General features: G+C 43.2%; 1 protein-coding gene across 1 annotated transcript in view; it reads left to right on the forward strand.

Annotated features, from left to right (window-relative positions):
- LOC115173926 (protein tyrosine phosphatase type IVA 2) overlaps positions 1-6,645 on the forward strand; it is a 40,577-nt gene extending 33,932 nt beyond the window's left edge. The window contains exons 6-7 of the mRNA XM_029732442.1: positions 4,835-4,909; positions 5,150-6,645. Coding sequence (XP_029588302.1) covers positions 4,835-4,909; positions 5,150-5,261 — 187 coding nt within the window. The 3' untranslated portion in view covers positions 5,262-6,645. The remainder of the gene's footprint in view (positions 1-4,834; positions 4,910-5,149) is intronic.
- Positions 6,646-24,451: the final 17,806 nt, after the last annotated feature.

The following is a 24,451-nucleotide window of genomic DNA, read 5'->3' on the forward strand; positions in this document are numbered from 1 at the left end:
TATCCCAAAGAGAAGCCATGAATTGTAGGGAACATCCGCGCTAAAGGCTTGAACTGCTAATTTCAAGGAACATGACACTAATCCGGACGCTTATAAGAAATCCTGCTACGAACTCCGAGTTGTTGTCAATACAGGACTAAGGTGAAATCCTACTAAGCCAGCTCTGACCCTCGTCGGATGTGGCAGGGCTCGCAAACTATCACCGATTTACAAAGGAAAACCCAGCGACGTAAGCCTTTTAGACAAGCTAAATTCCTTCTATGCTCTCTTTGAGGCAAGCAACCCTGGACAATGCACGAGAGCACCAGCTCTTCTGGACGACTGTGTAGTCTCGTTCTCCGTAGCCGATGTGAGAAAGATCTTTAAACAGGTTAACGTTCACAAGGCCGCGGGCCAGACGGATTACCAGGACGCGTACCAGCTGACAAGTGTCTTCACTGACATTTTCAACCCCTCCCTGACCAAGTCTGCAATACCTACACGTTTCAAGCAGACCACCACATACAATGCCAAGGTAACCTGTCTAAATGACTATCGCCCAGTAGCACTCACATCTGTAGCCATGAAATGCAAACCAGATCCACAGATGACTCCATCTCTATGGCACTCCACACTGCCCTGGGAGAATGCTATGTTCAACACCACAGTGTCCCCTCCAAGCTCAGGACCCTGGGACTGCACACTCTGAAACTGGATCCTGGACTTCCTGATGGGCCGCCCTCAGGTGTAGGCAACAACACATCTGCCAAGGGTAGGCAACGCATCCGCCAAGCTGACCCTCAACACAGGGGCTCCTCAGGGGTGCGTACTTAGTCCCCTCCTGTACTCCCTGTTCACCCATGACAGCGTGAACCGCTCACGACTCCAACACTAAGATTACTGATGACATGCCGATTATGGGCCTGATCACCGATGACTGAGACAGTTTATAGGGAGGAGGTCAGTGACCTGGCAGTGGTACTAGGACAGCAATTGTGATTGTAAACTACAAGAAACGGAGGGCCGAGCCCGCCCCATCCACATCGACAAGGCTATAGAGGAGCAGGTCGAGAGCTTTAAGTACCTTGGTGTCCACATCACCATGGAAATACCTCTGTCCATACACAGCAACACAGTCCTGAAGAAGGCACGACAGCACCTCTTCCCCCTCAGGAGGCTAAAAAGATTTGGCATGGGCCCTCAAATCCTCAAAACGTTATAAAACTGCTTGGCATCTGACCACAAAGCGATAGTGTGGGTAGTGCTTACAGCTCAGCACATCACTGAGCTCCCTGCCATCCAGGACCTCTATACCAGGCGGTGTCAGAGGAAAGCGTTAAAGATTCTGACTCCAGCCACCCAAGTCATAGACTGTTGTCTCTGCTACCTCATGGCAAGCGGTACCAATGCACCAAATCTGCAACCAACAGGACCCTGAACAGTGTCAACCCCCAAACCATAAGACTGCTAATTAGTTTATCTAGGAAGCTTTTGGTTAACTATTTAACTATCTGCATTGACCCTTTTTGCACTAACTCTCCTATTGCATAGTCACTTGATCCCTACCTACAGTTGAAGTCGGAAGTTTACATACACTTAGGTTGGAGTCATTAAAACTCTTTTTTCAACCACTCCACAAATTTCTTGTTAACTTTAGGGCTAGGGGCAGTATTGAGAATTTTGAAAAAAATATGTGCCCATTTTTAACTGCCTCCTACACCAACTCAGAAGCTAGAATATGCATATTATTGTTCAGGTTTGGATAGAAAACACTCTGAATTTTCTAAAACTGTTTGAATGGTGTCTGTAAGTATAACAGAACTCATATGGCAGTCAAAACCCTGAGACAAATTCTGACCGGAAGTGGATACCTGATGTGTTGAATTACCTTTAAGCCTATGCCATTGAAACACACAGGGGCTTATTAATCGTTGAGCACTTCCTATGGCTTCCACTAGATGTCACCAGTCTTTACAAAGTGTTTTGAGTCTTATACTGTGAGATCTGACCGAACAAGAGCCTTGGAACGGTGGTGGCCGATAAGACTCTGGCGCGCGAGTTCATGTTGGGTACTCTCGTTCCAATACGTTTTAAAAGAGAATGCAATCGTCTGCCTTGAATATTATTCATGTTCTGGTTAAAAAAGGCACTAATGATTTATGCTATACAACGTTTGACATGTTTGAACGAACGTAAATATTTTTTTTCCCCTCGTTCATGAAGAGAAGTCCGGCGGGCATAGATCATGTGCTAACAACACGGAGCTTTTTGGACATAAATTATGAGCTTTTTCGAACAAAACTACATTTGTTATGGACCTGGGATTCCTGGAAGTGGCATCTGATGAAGAGAATCAAAGGTAATGGATTATTTACATAGTATTTTCGATTTTAGATCTCTCCAACATGGCGGTTAGTCTGTATCGCAAAGCGTATTTTTCTGGGCGCAGTGCTCAAATTATTGCAAAGTGTGATTTCCCAGTAAGGTTATTTTTAAATCTGGCAATCCGGTTGCGTTCAAGAGATGTAAATCTATAATTCTTTGAATGACAATATAATATTTTACCAATGTTTTCGAATAGTAATTATTTAATTTGTTGTGCTGATTGACTGGCGGTTATTGGAGGGAAACGATTTCCTCAACATCAACGCCATAGTAAAACGCTGTTTTTGGATATAAATATGAACTTGATAGAACAAAAAATGCATGTACTGTCTAACATAATGTGCTAGGAGTGTCATCTGATGGAGATTGTGAAAGGTTAGTGCATAATTTCAGCTGGTTTTCTGCTTTTGGTGACGCCTGTCTTTGAATTGACAAAACATTACACACAGCTATTGTCAATGTACTCTCCTAACATAATCTAACTTTATGCTTTCGCCGTAAAGCCTTTTTGAAATCGGACAACGTGGTTAGATTAAGGAGATGTTTATCTTTCAAAGGGTGTAAGGTAGTTGTATGTTTGAGAAATTTGAATTATGACATTTAATTGTTTTCAAATTTGGCGCTCTTGATATTTCACCTGTTGTTGATAGGGTGTACCAGGGGTGGGACGCTTACTTTGTGCATGACACAAGTAATTTTTCCAACAATTGTTTAGACAGATTATTTCACTTATCATTCACTGTGTCACAATTCCAGTGGGTCAGAAGTTTACATACACTAAGTTGACTGTGCCTATAAACAGCTTGGAAAATTCCAGAAAATTATGTCATGGAAGCTTCTGATTAGGCTAATTGACATCATTTGAGTCAATTGGAGGTGTACCTGTGGATGTATTTCAAGGCCTACCTTCAAACTCAGTGCCTCTTTGCTTGACATCATGGGAAAATCAAAAGAAATCAGCCAAGACCTCAGAAAAAAAATTGTAGACCTCCACAAGTTTGGTTCATCTTTGGGAGCAATTTCCAAACGCCTGAAGGTACCACGTTCATCTGTACAAACAATAGTACACAAGTATAAACACTATGGGACCACGCAGCCGTCATAACACTCAGGAAGGAGACGCGTTCTGTCTCCTAGAAATGAACATACTTTGGTGCGAAAAGTGCAAATCAATCCCAGAACAACAGCAAAAGACGTTGTGAAGATGCTGGAGGAAACAGGTACAAAAGTATCTATATCCACAGTAAAATGAGTCCTATATCGACATAACCTGCAAGGCCGCTCAGCAAGGAAGTAGTCACTGCTCCAAAACCGCCATAAAGCCAGGCTACGGTTTGCAACTGCACATGGGGACAAAGATCATACTTTTTGGAGAAATGTCCACTGGTCTGATGAAACAAAAATAGAACTGTTTGACCATAATGACCAATCGTTATGTTTGGAGGAAAAAGGGGGAGGCTTGCAAGCCGAAGAACACCATCCCAACCGTGATGCACGGGGGTGGTAGCATTATGTTGTGGGCGTGCTTTGCTGCAGGGAGGGTCTGGTGCACTTCACAAAATAGATGATGTGGATATATTGAAGCAACATCTCAGGACATCAGTCAGGAAGTTAAAGCTTGGTCGCAAATGGACAATGACCCCAAGCATACTTTCAAAGTTGTGGCAAAATGTCTTAAAGTCAAGGTTTTGGAGTGGCCATCATAAAGCCCTGACCTCAATCCTATAGAACATTTGTGGGCAGAACTGAAAAAGCGTGTGCAAGCAAGGAGGCCTACGAACCTGACTCAGTTACACCAGCTCTGTCAGGAGGAATGGGCCAAAATTCACCCAACTTATTGTGGGAAGCTTGTGGAAGGCTACCTGAAACGTTTGGTCCAAGTTAAACAATTTAAAGGCAATGCTACCAAATACTAATTGAGTGTATGTAAACTTCTGACCCACTGGGAATGTGATGAAATAAATAAAAGCTGAAATAAATAATTTTCTCTATTATTCTGAAATTTCACATTCTTAAAATAAAGTGGTGATCCTAACTGACCTAAGACAGGGCATTTTTACTAGAATTAAATGTCAGGAATTGTGAAAAACTGAGTTTAAATGTATTTCCGACTTCAATTGTATTTTGTATCCGTCTCAAAACCCACACAAGAATGCCTTGTCAGCTCTGCGTTTTGACACTCCGGGCAGTCTCTCTGGGAATTGAAAGTTTTTTACGTTTTTAATTATTCTTTCTGGTGAGAGAAGGTTCGCTTACAGTAACACACATCGCAATTTCACTCTGTGTGTGGGCCCGGGGTGTGATCTTGATGCCCCAGCGGGGTTACAGTGAACCCAGTGAACCCCTGTGTGTTTCCCAGGCCAATTTCCCAGCTTTAGAGTATACCCTCACCCCACCCTCCCTACTGCCCACATAACCATGACACCTCATGCATACTGGTGTTTATCTCTCTCTCCTCTTTCTCCTGTAGAGCTCCAGTCCTGGTGGCCTTAGCGCTGATTGAGACAGGGATGAAGTATGAGGATGCGGTGCAGTTCATACGACAGTAAGCACTATTTTAGCTTTCACACGACAGTAAACACAACTTTAACTTTCACACCGGCGGCGGGGGGGGGGGGCAATGTTTCTGTGCTATGGAACCTGTATTGTCATGTATTCTCTTTATTAGTTTGGTAGAATATGCTGGGGAACATTGATTCATGTGGATGTTACTGTACTGCTATGTTCTCTTGTGACCATACAAGACCACGTTATTGTTATTTATCTCACCTCCTCCCTTCCTCAGGAAGAGACGTGGAGCTTTCAACTCCAAACAGCTACTTTACCTGGAGAAATACAGACCCAAGATGCGTCTGCGGTTCAAGGATGCCAACGGCCACAACTGCTGCGTCCAATAGTGTGTGTGTGTGTGTGTGTGTGTGTGCAGCCTCTCCATCAAACAACATTATTCCAACCAAGGGGAGATAAACAACGAGAGAAAGCGATCAGTAATTAATGTGATTTGTTAACACTGAGACATGGCTAATTGATCACAGAATTGATGACCTAATGAGCGAATGATTCCATTTTAATGAATGCAAATCTAGAGGTCTGAACCAATGAAGGAAAAGGTCAAAGCACACAGACGCCTCCAAGTTATCGTTGCCCAATCATGGGCCTAGAATTTCTTTGAGTCCTTAATTTTGATTTTCATTGTTGAATCATGGGATAGCTTTTCCTCTTTTTTACACACGTGTACATGAAAGTTTAACAATGGTGATAAAAAAAATCTACAAAAAAAATGTTAAGGTATCGATTGATCATTTGTTTATTTTTCTTTAATTATGCCACGTGTTATTTTTTTATTTAACCTTTATTTAACTAGGTAAGTCAGTTAAGAACAAATTCTTTTTTACAATGACGGCCAATCCCGGATGACGCTTGGCCAGTTGTGCGCTGCCCTGTGGGACTCCAAAACACAACCGGTTGTGATACAGCCTGGAATCGAACCAGGGTGTCTATAGTGATACCTCTAGCACTGAGATGCAGTGCCTTAGACCGCTGCACCACCTTTTTAATAAAAATAAATTGTTTTAACCCTTCAGCACATTACAATATTATTCTGTTTAGGACTAAAAATAACAGTCCATTTGGTGTTTTGAGGTATTTTTGTACAACACAAAATCTCCCAAACGTTCTACAAAAAAATGCAGTAATGTTTCCCGCCCCCTCGCTTCTAGTCAATTTTTAATTACGGGGTTGGCTGGGTTTTAAATATTATGTCCTCTGTATTTATTTACTGGCTATAACTAGCAAGCCAATCTGGATTTTGGTTGGGGCAAGGACAAAGTTCAGTTTGTTATTGTCTTTTTTCTTTTTTTTGCCATCTTTTTCTTTTTTTTTTTTTTTTAAACTTTATTTTTTTTTACCTCACAGGAGTGCAATATTCAGTCCACCTTGGAAAATCCCCCAAACCCCCAGTGACCGTCCTACACACACACAGAGACAGTTTCACAGGAAGACACTTGGCTAGTCTTACTCTGTAGGTACTTTTTTCCATTCATCAAGGCTGCTTACTGGGTTTACAATAGGACTTCCTTACAATAGGACTTCCTTACAATGACTGCACACTCAGTTTCAAGCACACACAGATGCACAAACACACTCAATGATACAACTGTTAATCCCAACTCTGAAGGAAAGTAGGTGGAAAAGAAAGCAAATGGTCAGTTATTTTATCATTGTACCCATTTTGAAGACATTCCTATTGGTTTTAAGATAAATAAAGACATTTAAATAAGATTTAAACTTGTATGATATTTCATGATTTCTCACCTTTTCCATTATTTTAGATTATTTGAAATGACAGCCTATTTTTTGGGGTGCTGCATGTCTTGTGTCTCACCCACAAACAATTATGTGACGAGGAATTGCTGAGTCTCAAGATACACTGAACAAAAATATAAAAGCAACAATTTCAAAGATTTTACTGATTTACAGTTCACATAAGCACATCAGTCGATTTAAATAAATTCATAAGATGTAAAAAAAAAAAAAAGGTATGGGCATGGATCAGAAAACCAGTCAGTATCTGGTGTGACCATCATTTGCTTCATGCAGCGTGACACATCTTGCATATACTTCATCAGGCTGTTGATTATAGCCTATGGGATGTCCCACTTCTCTTCAATGGCTTTGCAAAGTTGCTGAATATTGTCCGGAACTGGAACACACTATTGTACAGTACATGTTGATCCAGAGCATCGTAAACATGCTCAATGGATGACATGTCTAGTGAGTATGCAGGCCATGGAAAAACTGGGACGTTTTCAGTTTCCAGGAATAGTGTACAGATCCTTGCGTCATTGGGGGGGATACATTATCATGCGTTGCGGTGATGGCAGAGGATGAATGGCACGACAATGGGCCCTCAGGATCTCGTCACATTATCTGTGCGTTCAAATTGCCATTGATTAAAATGCAGTTATGTTCGTTGTCTGTAGCTTATGCTTGCCCATACCATAACCCCACCGCCATCATGGGGTACTCTGTTCACAACGTTGACATCAGAAAACCGCTCACCCACACTACGCCATACATGCGATCTCCCCGGTACAGTTAAAACCAGGATTCATCTGTGAAGAGCACACTTCTCCAGTGTCCATAGAAGGTGAGCATTTGCCCACTAAAGTTGTTTATGAAGACGAACAACAGTCAGGTCAAGACCCTGGTGAGGACGATGAGCACGCAGATGAGCTCTGACAGTTTGTGCAGAAGTTCTTCGGTTGTGCAAACCTACAGTTTTATCAGCTGTCCAGGTGGCTGGTCTCAGACCATCCTGCAGGTTAAAAAGCTGGATATGGAGGTCCTGGGCTGGCGTGGTCTGTGGTTGAATCCGGTTGGATGTACTACCAAATTCTCTACCAATGACGTTGGAGCTGGCTTATGGTAGAAAAATGAACATTAAAATTATCTGGCAACAGCTCTGGTGGACATTCCTGCAGTCAGCATTCTAATTGCATGCTCCCTCAACTTGAGACACCTTTGGCGTTGAGATAAAAACTGCGCATTTTAGGGTGGCTTTTTATTGTCCCCAGCACAAAGTGCATCTGTGTAATAAACATGCTGTTTAAGCCGCTTCTTGATATGCCACACCTGTCAGGTGGATGGAGTATCTTGGAAAAGGAGAAAAGCTTTCCGTCCATGGTCTATCCATTATGTGTACGGTGTATTCAGACCCCTTCACTTTTTCCACATTTTATGTTATATTACAGCCTAATTCTAAAATGTCTGAAATGTTTTTCCCTCATCAATCTACACATAATATACCCAATAATGACAAAGAAAAAAATGGTTATTGAGATGTTTGTATAACTTCAAAAACTGATCACATTTACCTAAGTATTCAGACCCTTTACTCAGTACTTTGTTGAAGCACCTTTGGCAGCGATTACAGCCCAGAGTCTTCTTGGGTATGACGCTACAAGCTTGGCACACCTGTATTTGGGGAGTTTCTCCCATTCTTTGCAGATCCTCTCAAGCTCTGTCAGGTTGGATGGGGAGCGTCAATGCACAGCTATTTTCAGGTCTCTCCAGAGATGTTCGATCGTGTTCAAGTTCAGGCTCTGGCTTGGCCACTCAAGGACATTCAGAGACTTGTCCCAAAGCCACTCCTGTGTTGTCTTGGTTGTGTGCTTAGGGTCATTGTCCTGTTGGAAGATGAACCTTCGCCCTAGTATGAGGTCCTGAGTGCTGTGGAGCAGGTTTTCATCAAGGATGTCTCTGTACTTTGCTTCATTCATCTTTCCCTTGATCCTTTAGGTTCCTTTAGGCAAACTCCAAGCGATCTGTCATGCCTTTTACTGAGGAGTGGCTTCCGTTTGGCCACTCCAGCATAAAGGCCTGATTGGTGGAGTGCTGCAGCGATGGTTGTCCTTCTGGAAGGTTCTCCCATCTCCACATCTCCAGTACTCTGGAGCTCTGTCAGTGACCATTGGCTTGTTGGTCACCTCCCTGACCAAGGCCCTTCTCCCCCAATTGCTCAGTTTGGCCAGGCAGCCAACTCTAAGGAGAGTCTTGGTGGTTCCAAACTTCTTGCATTTAAGAATTTCTTTGGGGACCTTTTAATGCTACGGAAATGTTTTGGTACCCTTTCCCAGATCTGTGTCTCGACACAATCCTGTCTGGGAGCTCCATGGACAATTCCTTCGACCTCAAGGCTTGTTTTTTGCTCTGACATGCACTGTCAACTGTGGGACCTTTATAGACAGGTGTGTCTTTCCAAATCATGTCCAATCTATTGAATTTACCACAGGTGGACTCCCAAGTTGTCGAAACATCTCAAGAATGATCAATGGAAACAGGATGTATTTGAGCTCAATCTTGAGTCTCATAGCGTAGGGTCTGAATACTTAAGTAATGTATTTCTGTTTTTTATTACATTTGCAAAATGTCTAAACCTGTTTTCGCATTGTCATTATGGGGTATTGTGTGTGTAGATGAGGAAAACATGTATTTAATCCATTTTAGAATAAGGCATAACATAAAATATGAAGGTGTCTCAGTTTCTGAATGCACTGTATGTTAAAGGTTAGGGTTCAGAATTTATTTATTAAATGTAACATTTTATTTAACTAGGCAAGTCAGTTAAGAACAAATTCTTATTTACAATGACTGTCTACCGGGGAACAGTGGGTCAACTGCGTTGTTCAGGGGCAGAACGACAGATTTTTACCTTGTCAGCTCTAACCACTAGGTTACCTGCCACCCCATTAAAGAACTATATTTGGGAGTGTTTGCATCTCATGTAGAAGTTACCTGAAGTTGGGAAAGGGAATGTAACAACGAGTGATATTTTGGCTTATCTGCCACTGATATCAATGGGCTAAACGCCCTCTGGTGTTTGTACGATGAATTGCCAACAGTGCATTGTAGTACCCCTCATGAACTGGCTACGATTTAGGATCTCCGAGCTCAATACCCATGAACAAATGACTGTTTAATAATGAATTAATCCTACTGATGGATATTTGTTTGATATGCCTGACGATAGTTATATCTTAAAACATTTTATAGATGGCTTTATTCATGACCAGCATTATTCTTAATGACCTGCAACAACTAAGGGTAGATTATTCATGAATGTCATGTCCCCCACCCCCTTTGTCTAGGCTTTATCACTTCATTTTGAACTATAATGGCTTAATGGTCCACGTGTCACTCTGACCTCGTTTGCCCTCATCTTCTGTTTGTGATAGCTTAATCATTAAATGCACCATTAACCATTTTCTCCTGGTATTTCCCAGGCTCTCCAGGTGCACGTGTTATGATTGGCACGTGTGTCCTTGTCCCCGGAAACGCCGGTGAGTCACCACGGGGAGTGCACGGGTCACCTGCTGACGGTAACGGTAGTGAGTCATCACTTCAGCACTCACTGCAAGCTGAGACCGAGAGAGATATAATCGGAACGCGGGAGCACCCCCTGCTGCTCAGAGGCTGAACAATTTACACTAGATTCATGAATAATAGTTTAGGACTCTGTTTTTGTTAATCATATCACATGACCTAGATTTTAACATTCACTTAAGCTTTTCCACAACTTTACCCTTTTCTTTTTATGTTGCATGGTCCAGCACCATCCTCAGACAATTACTTTCATTTTTGGTTTAATTCTCATTTATGGAAAAGGCTTAAAATAAAGGTTAAAATCCAGGTCATGTGACACGATTAACCAAAACACAGCACCCTAATAACAGTATAGTAGTAGTGAGCCACTGAACCTCTACAGGCTTTGCAATGCGTGAAGCAGTAAAGAAATCCAAAGGTAGCCTATTCTAGCATTGAGTTTATGGCATCCCATTCTCGTCATAAAGTTACTACGTGGATTATTTAAACTACAAGGACCAATTCCATAAAACTAGAATGTATCCCAGCTAGGGTTGCACATTTTGGGGAGTATTCAGAGGTGGAAACCTTCTGTCTGAATTAACGGGAATATATGCAAATTAATACAATTTAAATGTAGAAGTTTTTTGCATTGGATATATTTACCATATAATATGGAGACAGAAACATAAACCTTTTACCTTTATAAGTAGACATAATTGCAAATGATTAAATCCTTAAAATAGAAATAAAAAAACTATTTAGTTACGAATTGAACTTTAATTAAATGAGTTGACTCTTCACATGGGATGATTTCACTGAACAACAAAATAAATGGAATATTGAATGATCCCCAATGATCCATCGCATCTCCCAAAAACATTTTCAACATACATTACATCGGTAAAAATATAGTCTAGAAACTAAAGCTTTGGTTGTCTTCCTCTCAGGCTTCCATGTCTTCTCACTGGACCTCCTCAATGTCCACCACTTGAACATCAGACTCTGAGTCCTCATCTTCACTGTCACTTTCCAACCTTGTTGAGAATGGCTCGTTTTCAGGCTAAAAAATCCTACATTTTCCCGGATGGCCACCAATTTTTCAACCCTTGTATTGGTCAGCCTGTTGCGTGCTTTGGTGTGTGTGTTCCCAAACAAGGACCAGTTGCGCTCTGAGGCGGCTGATGTTGGTGGGATTTGGAGGATGATGGAGGCAACAGGGGAAAAGAGCCTCAGATCCACAAAGTCCCTTCCACCAGGTGGCTGATGAGATATGCCATATTGCATCTCCATCCCAAAGCCCTTGCCTGGAAGTGAAACCAAATGAAGGACTGAAACGACCAAGTCTCTTGACATGGCATCTCCCCTTTAATTCCCATTGACATAGCAGTGTATGAATGTAGATCCCCTCCCCTTTAATCCCCATTGATATAGCAGTGTGTGCATATAGATCACCTCCCCTTTAATCCCCTTATATCCTAATTGATTCCATATACATTTAGTTGCATTTTGCATTAAACCACATAAAATGCCAAAAGCAGAACCCAAGCTGACCTCAACCTAATGGGAACATGTCTGCTGCACAGCAGATTACCATATGCCTCAACAGGACTAGGAGTTTTTCCTGATGTAAATTACCATAAGTATAAATGGGATTTGGAGATGGTTTGAGGTAAATGTAGAGACCGCAATGTAGAGACCGGTGTGTCTGTTGTCCCTTTTGTCTGTGCTCTTGTAGAATACTGGTTGAGGAGTAGAGATGATATAGTTAATTATTCCTTGCCCACCAACATTCGACCACACATCAGAGATGATTGCAATACAGTCTGCTTTCTCTATGATTTGCTTGACCTTCACTTGAACTCTGTTGAACTCTGCATCCAGCAAATGAGCAGATAAAGCATTTCTGGTTGGAGGGGTGTATGCTGGGCGAAGAACATTCAGAACTCTCTTCCAATACATATTGCCTGTGAGCATCATAGGTGAACCAGTTGCATACACAGCTCGAGCAAGACATTCATCGGCTGACTACGTTCCTCCATTGCGTCAAAACACTTCTGATTCCAGGAGGACCATGACCTGTTGCTATCGATAAGGTGACCGATACATAATTTTCACCTCGAAAATAAGTAGAGGGATTTTTGTCAGAGGTTGCTTGTTGTGAGCGCTGAGGGAACTTTATGCACTTGGCCAGATTATTCTGCATCTTTGTTGCATTCTTCACATATGATTTGGCACAGTATTTGCCAATGTACACAGCTTTTCCTTCTACATTAGCTGCAGTGAAATGTCTCCACACATCAGATAATGCCCGTGGCATTTTCCTGTAAAGATTTTTTTTTAAATTGTAAAAAAAAACCAAATACAATTTCATGTACAGATAAATAGTTAAGCAGTTAGATTAAACAACTCCTTTGTAAGATACATGTTTTAAAATTAAACATGTATGGAAACAGGTGAATTAACACTCCTCAGTTAGCTGGCTCAAGCAAGCTAAAACCCACATGGTAGCAAAAACTAACTAGCAGAAATTGTTAACAAGTTAGAAATTATTTAAACACTTTGCTGTAGGCTACTATTTACTAGTTAACAAAAAATCATGAATGTCATGTAAAATATATTCACCCCACCCAGTATTGTAATCAAAACTTACCAGAAAGCATGTAGTCCTTGGCTTAGACAGTGTAGTAGTGTGGGCTCAATAGCATCTCATTAGTGTGCAAGATCTTGAGAATCAGCTGTACATGTGATGGAAGAATGCACTGTGCATGCAGAGGGTTGCAATTCCATTGAATTGGGGATATTTTAACCAAAATATGCCACAAGACCTAGAATTGCCTTATCTATCCCACAAAAAAGGTTCACTGTTATAAGCTAACTTTTTTTCATAAATGTAAGAAAAAATCCCCAAATTCCCGGGCTTAACTTCCCATGGAAAAGTTCCGGAAAGTTTCCGACCCTTTGCAACCCTAATCCCAACATATCCTATGGCTTTCATTTTTCTGAAATGAACAATCTGCAGTTGCTACATACCTTTTTCTGCTTAAATTAATGACATGTACCCATTGATTCTTGAAGAATATAACAAATGCCTCATGAGCTTAGTTCAACTGTAGCACCCCATCAGAACCCAAAATATAATATTGTTTAACTCCAATGTTAGTTAACAAAGTAAATGTAAACAAACACAAAAATGAACAGGTATATTATTTTATCTCATGGATGGTCAGACTTTGCGTCCATAGCTCTGTCTATGTATTTGAGAGTGGTTACATTTCTCCAACCCAATCCCTCAGATTTTATCGAAATGGGGCAGGTGTAAGCTTTGGTATTATTTCAATTGCTGATTGCTGCTTTAACAAAAGGTCCTGATCAGGTACAGTGTTACATACACACATTGTATATCATAAGCGGAATTGTAATTCGTAACATATCATACAGAATGGGATATGGACATCCACAAATGAATACATACCATACGAAGCGTAACATATCATACTAAATGGAGTCTCTCGGATTTACTGAATAATATGAAATGCTCTGAGAACAGTTTGCAGCCCAGTGCCATTGTGAATCCGTCCTGCCTCTTTAAAAATGCATGCTCGCTGTAGGCTTCTTTCCCTTAATGAGGTGTGTGTCTGAAATATTTGATAGCCTCTTCATCATTTGAAAAACAAATACGTTTATTGTCATCAATATTTGATGCAGGAAATGAATATATGTAAAACACATAGATGAATTAGTCTGATTTGATCAATTGTTTCTGTCTAATGCACTCTGAGTACTTCCGCAGTATAACTCCCTGCAGGCAAAACTGGCACATTTCATTCGCTGGCGCTGCAGAGCAAAACCGTTTCATTTTTAAAGCATGTTTTAGCATCTTTAAAGCCAGACTCCATACAGTCCAAATTTAAATGATCAGTTTACTCATACTGGGGGTAAATATGAATATATCGTAAAATTGTTGCTCAAAGGGGGGAAATAATATATACACAAAGAGACTATAGTGAGATGATTTTACACACTTACATTATTAGGATAAATTATGTAGAGATGTCAATGCTTCTCAACTTTGGCTTATTATGTCTATTGTCTGGCTTCCCTAGACATGCAATACATCCTTTCTAATGAAACCAAATAAAGGACCGAAATGACCAAGTCTCTTGACATGGCATCTGCCCTTTAATCCCCATTGACATAGCAGTATATGAATATAGATCACCTCCCCTTTAATCCCCATTGACATAGCAGTGTATGAATATAGATCACCTCCCCTTTAATCCCCATTGACATAGCAGTGTGTGAATATAGATCACCTCCCCTTTAATCCCCATTGACATAGCAGTGTGTGAATATACACTGCTCAAAAAAATAAAGGGAACACTTAAACAACACAATGTAACTCCAAGTCAATCACACTTCTGTGAAATCAAACTGTCCACTTAGGAAGCAACACTGATTGACAATAAATTTCACATGCTGTTGTGCAAATGGAATAGACAACAGGTGGAAATTATAGGCAATTAGCAAGACACCCCCAATAAAGGAGTGGTTCTGCAGGTGGGGACCACAGACCACTTCTCAGTTTCTATGCTTCCTGGCTGATGTTTTGGTCACTTTTGAATGCTGGCGGTGCTTTCACTCTAGTGGTAGCATGAGACGGAGTCTACAACCCACACAAGTGGCTCAGGTAGTGCAGCTCATCCAGGATGGCACATCAATGTGAACTGTGGCAAGAAGGTTTACTGTGTCTGTCAGCGTAGTGCCCAGAGCATGGAGGCGCTACCAGGAGACAGGCCAGTACATCAGGAGACGTGGAGGAGGTCGTAGGAGGGCAACAACCCAGCAGCAGGACCGCTACCTCCACCTTTGTGCAAGGTGGAGCAGGAGGAGCACTGCCAGAGCCCTGCAAAATGACCTTCAGCAGGCCACAAATGTGCATGTTTGCTTACACGGTCAGAAACAGACTCCATGAGGGTGGTATGAGGGCCCGACGTCCACAGGTGGGGGTTGTGCTTACAGCCCAACACCGTGCAGGACGTTTGGCATTTGCCAGAGAACACCAAGATTGGCAAATTCGCCACTGGCGCCCTGTGCTCTTCACAGATGAAAGCAGGTTCACACTGAGCACATGACAGACGTGACAGAGTCTGGAGACGCCGTGGAGAACGTTCTGCTGCCTGCAACATCCTCCAGCAGGACCGGTTTGGCGGTGGGTCAGTCATGGTGTGGGGTGGCATTTCTTTGGGGGGCCGCACAGCCCTCCATGTGCTCGCCAGAGGTAGCCTGACTGCCATTAGGTACCGAGATGAGATCCTCAGACCCCTTGTGAGACCATATGCTGGTGCGGTTGGCCCTGGGTTCCTCCTAATGCAAGACAATGCTAGACCTCATGTGGCTGGAGTGTGTCAGCAGTTCCTGCAAGAGGAAGGCATTGATGCTATGGACTGGCCCGCCCGTTCCCCAGACCTGAATCCAATTGACCACATCTGGGACATCATGTCTCGCTCCATCCACCAACGCCACGTTGCACCACAGACTGTCCAGGAGTTGGCGGATGCTTTAGTCCAGGTCTGGGAGGAGATCCCTCAGGAGACCATCCGCCACCTCATCAGGAGCATGCCCAGGCATTGTAGGGAGGTCATACAGGCACGTGGAGGCCATACACACTACTGAGCCTCATTTTGACTTGTTTTAAGGACATTACATCAAAGTTGGATCAGCCTGTAGTGTGGTTTTCCACTTTAATTTTGAGTGTGACTCCAAATCCAGACCTTCATGGGTTGATAAATTGGATTTCCATTGATTATTTGTGTGTGATTTTGTTATCAGCACATTCAACTATGTAAAGAAAAAAGTATTTAATAAGATTATTTCTTTAATTCAGATCTAGGATGTGTTTTTTAAGTGTTCCCTTTATTTTTTTGAGCAGTATAGATCACCTCCCCTTTAATCCTCATTGACATAGCAGGGTGTGAATATAGTTCACCTCCCCTTTAATCCCCATTGACATAGCAGTGTGTGAATATAGATCACCTCCCCTTTAATCCCCATTGACATAGCAGTGTGTGAATATAGATCACCTCCCCTTTAATCCCCATTGACATAGCAGTGTGTGCATATAGATCACCTCCCCTTTAATCCCCATTGACATAGCAGTATATGAATATAGATCAACTCCCCTTTAATTAATCCCCATTGACATAGCAGTGTATGAATATAGATCACCTCCGCTTTAATCCCCATTGACATAGCAGTGTGTGAATATAGATCACCTCCCCTTTAATCGCCATTAACATAGCAGTGTGTGAATATAGATCACCTCCCCTTTAATCCCCTTATATCCTTTTTGATTCCATATACATTTAGTTGCATATTGCTTTAAACCACATAAAATGTCAACAGCAGAACCCAAGCTGACATCAACCTAATGGGAACAGGTCTGTTGCACAGCAATTTACCATATGCCTCAACAGGACTAGGAGTTTTTCCTGAGGTAAATTACCATATGTGTCAATAGGACTATGAGTTTTTCCTGAGGTAAATTGCCATATGTGTCAATAGGACTATGAGTTTGTCCTAAGGTAAATTGCCATATGTATCAATAGGACTAGTTGTTTGGTCAGGGAACCCTGCTGGCCTTATGAATTTGGGCTGGTGAAAACATAAAAAATGAAAAATATATGGACTTCCTGACCGGCCGCCCCCATATGGTAAGGGTAGGCAACAACACATCTGCCACGCTGATCCTCAACACTGGGGCCCTTTAGGGGTGCGTGCTTAGTCCCCTCCTATACTCCCTGTTCACCCATGACTGCGTGGCCAAACACGACTCCAACACTATCATTAAGTTTGCTGACGACACAACAGTGGTCGGCCTGATCACCGACAACAATGAGACAACCTATAGGGAGATCAGAGACCTGGCGGTGTTGTGCCAGGACAACAGCCTCTCCCTCAATGTGAACAAGACAAAGGAGCTGATCGTGGAATACAGGAAAAGGTGGGCCGAAAAGGCCCCCATTAAGATCGATGGGTCGAGAGTTTCAAGTTCCTTGGTGTCCACATCACCAACCAACTATCATAGTCCAAACACACCAAGACAGTCGTGAAAAGGACACGACAACACCTTTTCCCCCTCAGGAGACTGAAAAGATTTGGCATGGGTCCCCAGATCCTCAAAAAGTTCTACAGCTGCACCATCGAGAGCATCCTGACTGGTTGCTTCACCGCCTGGTATGGCAACTGCTCGGCATCTGACTGTAAGGCGTTATGGAGGGTAGTGTGTACGACCCAGTACATCACTAGGGCCAAGCTTCCTACCATCCAGGACCTATATACTAGGTGGTTTCAAAGGAAGGCCCAAAAAATTGTCAAAGATGACATTCACCCATGTCATAGACTGTTCTCTCTGCTAGCGCACAGCAAGTGGTACCAGAGCGCCAAGTCTAGGACCAAAAGGCTCCTTAATAGCTTCTACCCCCAAGCAATAAGCCTGCTGAACAATTAATCAAATGGCCACCCGGACTATTTACATTGACACGCCCCCCCCTCCCTTTGTTTTTACACTGCTGCTACTCGCCCCTACCTACTGTACATGTACAAAATAACTTGACTAACCTGTACCCCCGTTCATTGACTTGGTACCGGTACCCCCTGTATATAACCTCGTTATTTTTATTGTGTTACTTTTAATTTTACTATTTTTACTTTAGTTTGTTTAGTACATTTTTTCTTAACTCTTTCTTGAACTGCATTGTTGGTTACGGGCTTGAAAGTAACGGTAAGGTGCACGGTAAGGTGCACCTGTTGTATTCAGAGCGTGTGACAAATACTTTTATTTTATTTTATTTGAGATACATAATACCTATGAATATGAAAAAAATATTATAAAAAAAGCATCACAAGATTAATGCAAACAACTATTTTTATCTCATGAATGAGAAAAAAAACGGAAATAAACTCAGCAAGAAAAGAAATGTCCCATTTTCAGGACCCTGTCTTTCAAAGATAATTTGTAAAAATCCAAATAACTTCACAGATCTTCATTGTAAAAGGTTTAAGCACTGTTTCCCATGCTTGCTCAATGAACCATAAACAATTAATGAACATGCACTTGTGGAATGGTTGTTAAGGCACTAACAGCTTACAGACGGTAGGCAATTAAGGTCATAGTTATGAAAACGTAGGACACTAAAGAGGCCTTTCTACTGACTCTGAAAAACACCAAAAGAGAGATGCCCAGGGTCCCTGCTCATCTGCGTGAACGTCCCTTAGGCATGCAGCAAGGAGGCATGAGGACTGCAGATGTGGCCAGGGCAATAAATTGCAATGTCCGTACTGTGAGACGCCTAAGACAGCGCTACAGGGAGACAGGACGGACAGCTGATCGTGCATCTGCACAGGATTGGTACATCCGAACATCACACCTGCGGGACAGGTACAGGATGGCAACAACAACTGCCCGAGTTACACCAGGAACGCACAATCCCTCCATCAGTGCTCAGACTGTTCGCAATAGGCTGAGAGAGGCTGGACTGAGGGCTTGTAGGCCTGTTGTAAGGCAGGTCCTCACCAGACATCACCGGCAACAACGTTGCCTATGGGCACAAACCCACTGTCACTGGACCAGACAGGACTGGCAAAAAGTGCTCTTCACTGGCGAGTCGCGGTTATGTCTCACCAGGGGTGATAGTCGGATTCGCGTTTATTGTCAAAGGAATGAGCGTTACACTGATGCCTGTACTCTGGAGCCTGATCGATTTGGAGGTGGAGGGTCCGTCATGGTCTGGGATGGTGTGTCACAGCATCATCGGACTGAGCTTGTTGTCATTGCAGCCAATCTCAATGCTGTGCATTACAGGGAAGACATCCTCCTCCCTCATGTGGTACTCTTCCTGCAGGCTCATCTTGACATGACCCTCCAGCATGACAATGCCACCAGCCATACTGCTCGCTCTGTGCGTGATTTCCTGCAATGTCAGTGTCAGTGTCATGCTGGAGTGTCAGTGTTCTGCCATGGCCAGCGAAGAGCCCGGATCTCAATCCCATTGAGCACGTCTGGGACCTGTTGGATCGGAGGGTGAGGGTTAAGGCCATTCCCCCAGGAACTTGCAGGTGCCTTGGTGGAAGAGTGGGGTGACATCTCACAGCAAGAACTGGCAAATCTGGTGCAGTTCGTGAGGAGGAGATGCACTGCAGTACTCAATGCAGCTGGTGGCCACACCAGATACTGACTGTTACTTATGATTTTGAGCCCCCCTTTGTTCAGGGACACATTGTTCCATTTCTGTTAGTCACATGTCTGTGGAACTTGTTCAGTTTGTCTCAGTTGTTGAATCTTGTTATGTTCATACAAATATTTACACATGTTAAGTTTGCTGAAAATAAACGTAGTTGATAGTGAGAGGACATTTCTTTTTTTTGCTGAGTTTATATGTTTTTAAAGCTGATCTTGTCTTTTTATGTCCTAAAAAAGCAAAATCATAAGTGGCAGAATACATTACGGTATGCAACTTGTCTTGTGTCCTTTAGATGGCGGTAGCAGCACATGAGAATGAATGAGTGTTCCAGTGAAACACAGGAGCAAGGATGAGGGATTCCATTATCACTGGCAGCACTGTGGACAGTGCCAATCTGGTGAGTCATACTCACCATTGTATGCACGACAATGTTAGCATTCAGCAGTCAAGCCTGCCTGGAAATAAATTATCACCCATTTAGATTAGGCTGTAACATAAGGCCTGTTGATGGTTCAGTGGTGTCCACAGTTTATACCTTGTGGAATATCATTTGAATAATATTGAGCTGCAGTTGAAGAAAAAAAATGATGTAGGAGTAGATTACTGTCGTAGCCTATGCACCTGTTATCCAGACTAGTAAACAAGGATATTCATTTGTTGTTGTTTGTAGAATTATTAACCATAACCAAAAACATTCCTTGAAAATGAACAGAAAAGACAGCAAAAAATGATAGTTTTAAATCATCACCCTATAAATAATTTAACAGGAACAATTTTCGGCTGCATTTTCCCCATGTGTCCATGCTTGGAGAAGTAGACAATGCTGACGATAAATGATTGTCTCAGGCACACTGCCAGTCTGTCTGTCTGTCTGTCTGTCTGTCTGTCTGTCTGCCTGCCTGCCTGCCTGCCTGCCTGCCTGCCTGCCTGCCTGTCTGTCTGTCTGTCTCTCTCGCTATCTCTCTCTTTCACTCTCTTTCTCTCTCGCTGTCTCTCTTTCTCTCTCGCTGTCTCTCTTTCTCTCTCGCTGTCTCTCTTTCTCTCTCGCTGTCTCTCTTTCTCTCTCGCTGTCTCTCTTTCTCTCTCTCTCTGTGTCTCTCTTTCTGTCTCTCTCTGTGTCTCTCTTTCTGTCTCTCTCTGTGTCTCTCTTTCTGTCTCTCTCTGTCTCTCTCTCTCTCTCTCTTATTAGTCACATGCGCCAAATACAACAGGTGTAGACCTTATAGTGTAGTGCCTTGCGGTCGGAGGCCGAGCAGTTGCCATAGCAGGCAGTGATAAACCAGTCAGGATGCTCTTGATCGTGCAGATGTAGAACCTTTTGCAGATCTGAGGACCCATGCCACATCTTTTCAGTCTCCTGAGGGGGAATAGGTTTTGTCGTGCCCTCTTCACGACTGTCTTGGTGTGCTTGGACCATGTTAGTTTGTTGGTGATGTGGACACCAAGGAACTTGAAGCTCTCAACCTGCTCAACTACAGCCCTGTCAATGAAAATGGGGGCGTGCGTGTTCCTCTTTTTCCTGTAGTCCACAATCATCTCCTTTGTCTTGATCACTTTGAAGGTGAGGTTGTTGTCCTGGCACCACACGGCCAGGTCTCTGACCTCCTCCCTATAGGTGATCTCATTGTTGTCGGTGATCAGGCCGACCACTGTTGTGTCGTCAGCAAACTTAATGATGGTGTTGGAGTCGTGTTTGGCCACGCAGTCATGGGTGAACAGGGAGTATAGGAGGGGACTAAGCACGCACCCCTAAAGGGCCCCAGTGTTGAGGATCAGCGTGGCAGATGTGTTGTAGCCTACCCTTACCATATGGGGGCGCCGGTCAGGAAGTCCAGGATCCAGTTGGAGAGGGAAGTGTTTAGTCCTAGGGTTCTTAGCTTATTGATGAGCTTTGAGGGCGCTATGGTGTTGAACTCTGAGCTGTAGTCAATGAATATCATTTTCACATAGGTGTTCCTTTTGTCCAGGTGGCAAAGGGCAGTGTGATGTGCAATGGAGATGGCATCATCTGTGGATCTGTTGGGGCGGTATGCAAATTGGAGTGGGTCTAGGGTTTCTGGGATAATGGTGTTGTGAGCCATGACCAGCCTTTCAAAGCACTTCATGGCTACAGACGTGACTGCTACGGGTCGGTAGTTATTTAGGTAGGTTACCTTAGTGTTCTTGGGCACAGGGACTATGGAGGTCTGCTTGAAACATGTTGGTATTACAGTCCCGGACAGGGAGAGGTTGAAAATGTCAGTGAATACACTTGCCAGTTGGTCAGCGCATGCTCACAGTACACGTCCTGGTAATCCGTCTGGCCCTGCGGCCTTGTGAATGTTGACCTGTTTAAAGGTCTTACATCGGCTGCGGAGAGTGTGATCACACAGTCTTCCGGAACAGCTCGGGCTCTCATGCATGTTTCAGTGTTATTTGCCTCGACGCAAGCATAGAAGTAGTTTAGCTCATCTGGTAGGCTTGTGTCACTGGGCAGCTCTTGGCTGTGCTTCCCTTTGTGGTCTGTAATGGTTTGCAAGCCCTGCCACATCCGACGAGTGTTGGAGCCGGTGTAGTACAATTCGTTCTTAGCCCTGTATTGACACTTTGCCTGTTTGATGGTTCGTAGGAGGACATAGCGTGATTTCTTATAAGCTTCCTGGTTGGTGTCCCGCTCCTTGAAAGCGGCAGCTCTAGCCTTTAGCTCAGTGCGGATGTTGCCTGTAATCCATGGCTTCTGGTTGGGGTATGTACATGCGGTCACTGTGGGGACGTCGTCATCAATGCACTTATTGATGAAGCCAATGACTGATGTTGTGTACTCCTCAATGCCATCGGAGGAATCCCAGAACATATTCCAGTCTGTGCTAACAAAACAGTCCTGTAGCATCTGCTTCATCTGAACACCATAGTCCGAGTCACTGGTGCTTCCTGCTTTAATTTTTGCTTGTAAGCAGGAATCAGGAGGATAGAATTATGGTCAGATTTGCCAAATGGAGGGCGAGGGAGAGCTTTGTATGCGTCTCTGTGTGGAATAAAGGTGGTCCAGATTTTTTTCCCCCTCTGGTTTAATATGCTGATAGAAATTTGGTAAGACGGATTTAAGTTTCCCTGTATTAAAGTCCCTCGGCTACTAGGAGCACCTGCTCTGAGTGAGAGTTTTCCTGTTTGCTCATGGCGGAATACAGCTCATTCAGTGCGGTCTTAGTGCCAGCATTCGGTCTGTGGTGGTGTGTAGACAGCTACAAAAAATACAGATGAAAACACTCTAGGTAGATAGTGTGGTCTACAGCTTATCATGAGATACTCTACCTCAAGCGAGCAAAACCTCAGGCCAGCAAAACCTCAAAACGTACTTAGATATCGTGCACCAGCTGTTATTTACAAAAATACATAGTCCGCCGCCCCTTGTCTTACCAGACGCAGCTGTTCTGTCCTGCCGATACAGCATATAACCAGCCATCTGTATGTTGATAATTTTGTCGTTCAGCCACGACTCCATGAAGCATAAGATATTACAGTTGTGAATGTCTCATTGGTAGTTTAATCTTCCGAGTAGGTCATCGATTTTATTTTACAAAGATTGCACGTTTGCTTGCATAATGGAAGGAAGTGGGGGGTTATTTAATCGCCTACGAATTCTCAGAAGGCAGCCCGCCCTCTGGCCCCTTTTTCTCCGCCTTCTCTTCATGCAAATGACGGGGATCTGGGCCTGTTCCTGGGGAAGCAGTATTTCATTCACGTCGGACTCGTTAAAGGAAAACAAGTATTCTGCCAGTCCGTAGCGAGTAATCGCAATCCTGATGTCCAGAAGTTATTTTTGGTCATAAAAGACGGTAGCAGCAACATTATGTACAAAATAAGTAAAATAAGTTACAAACAACGCAAAGAAGCAAACAAAAAACAAAATTTGTTAGGAATACGTAAAACGTCAGCCTTGTTCTCCGGCACCATCTTATCTCTGTCTCTCTGCTATGATAAAGTGCATTCGGAAAGTATTCAGACCCCTTGACTTTTTCCACATTTTGTTACATTACAGCCTTATTCTAAAATGGATTAAAATAATAATAATCCTCATCAATCTACACACAATACCACATAATGATGAAGCAAAAACAGATTTAAATTTTTTTTGGGGGGCAATTTATAAAAACTAAAAACAATGGAAATATAACATTTACATAAGTATTGAAGACCCTTTACTCAGTACTTTGTTGAATCACCTTTGGCAGCGATTACAACCTCAAGTTTTCTTGGGTATGACGCTAAAAACGTGGTACAACTGTATGTGGGGAGTTTCTCCCATTCTTCTCCGCAGATCCTCTCATGCTCTGTCAGATTGGATTGTCAGGTTGGATTGCACAGCTATTTTCAGGTCTCTCCAGAGATGTCCGATCGTGTTCAAGTCCGGGCTCTGGCTGGACCACGCAAAGACAATCAGCAACTTGTCCCGAAGTCACTCCTGCATTGTCTTGGCTGTGTGCTTAGGGTCGTTGTCCTGTTGTAAGGTGAACTTTTACCCCAGTCTGAGGTCCTGAGCTTTTCATCAAGGATGTCTCTGTACTTTGCTCTGTTCCTCTTTCCCTCGATCCTGACTAATCTCCCCTTCCCTGCCGCTGAAAAACATCCCCACAGCATGATGCTGCCTCCACCATGCTTCACCGTAGGAATGGGGCCAGGTTTCCTCAAGACGTGACGCTTGGCATTCAGGCCAAAAAGTTAAATCTTGATTTCATCAGACCAGAGAATCTTGTTTCTCATGGTCTTAGAGTCCTTTAGGTGTCTTTTGGCAAACTCCAAGTGGGCTGTCATGTGCCTTTTACTGAGGAGTGGCCACTCTACCGTAAAGGCCTAATTGGTGGAGTGCTGCAGAGATGGTTGTCCTTCTCTAAGATTATACAATCTCCACAGAGCTCATTTCCTCTGGAGTTCTGTCAGAGTGACCATCAGGTTCTCGGTCACCTCCCTGACCAAGGCCCTTCTCCACCGATTACTCAGCTTGG

Source organism: Salmo trutta, chromosome 34, assembly GCF_901001165.1.
Source record: "Salmo trutta chromosome 34, fSalTru1.1, whole genome shotgun sequence".
In the NCBI taxonomy this organism is placed as follows: Eukaryota; Metazoa; Chordata; class Actinopteri; order Salmoniformes; family Salmonidae; genus Salmo; species Salmo trutta.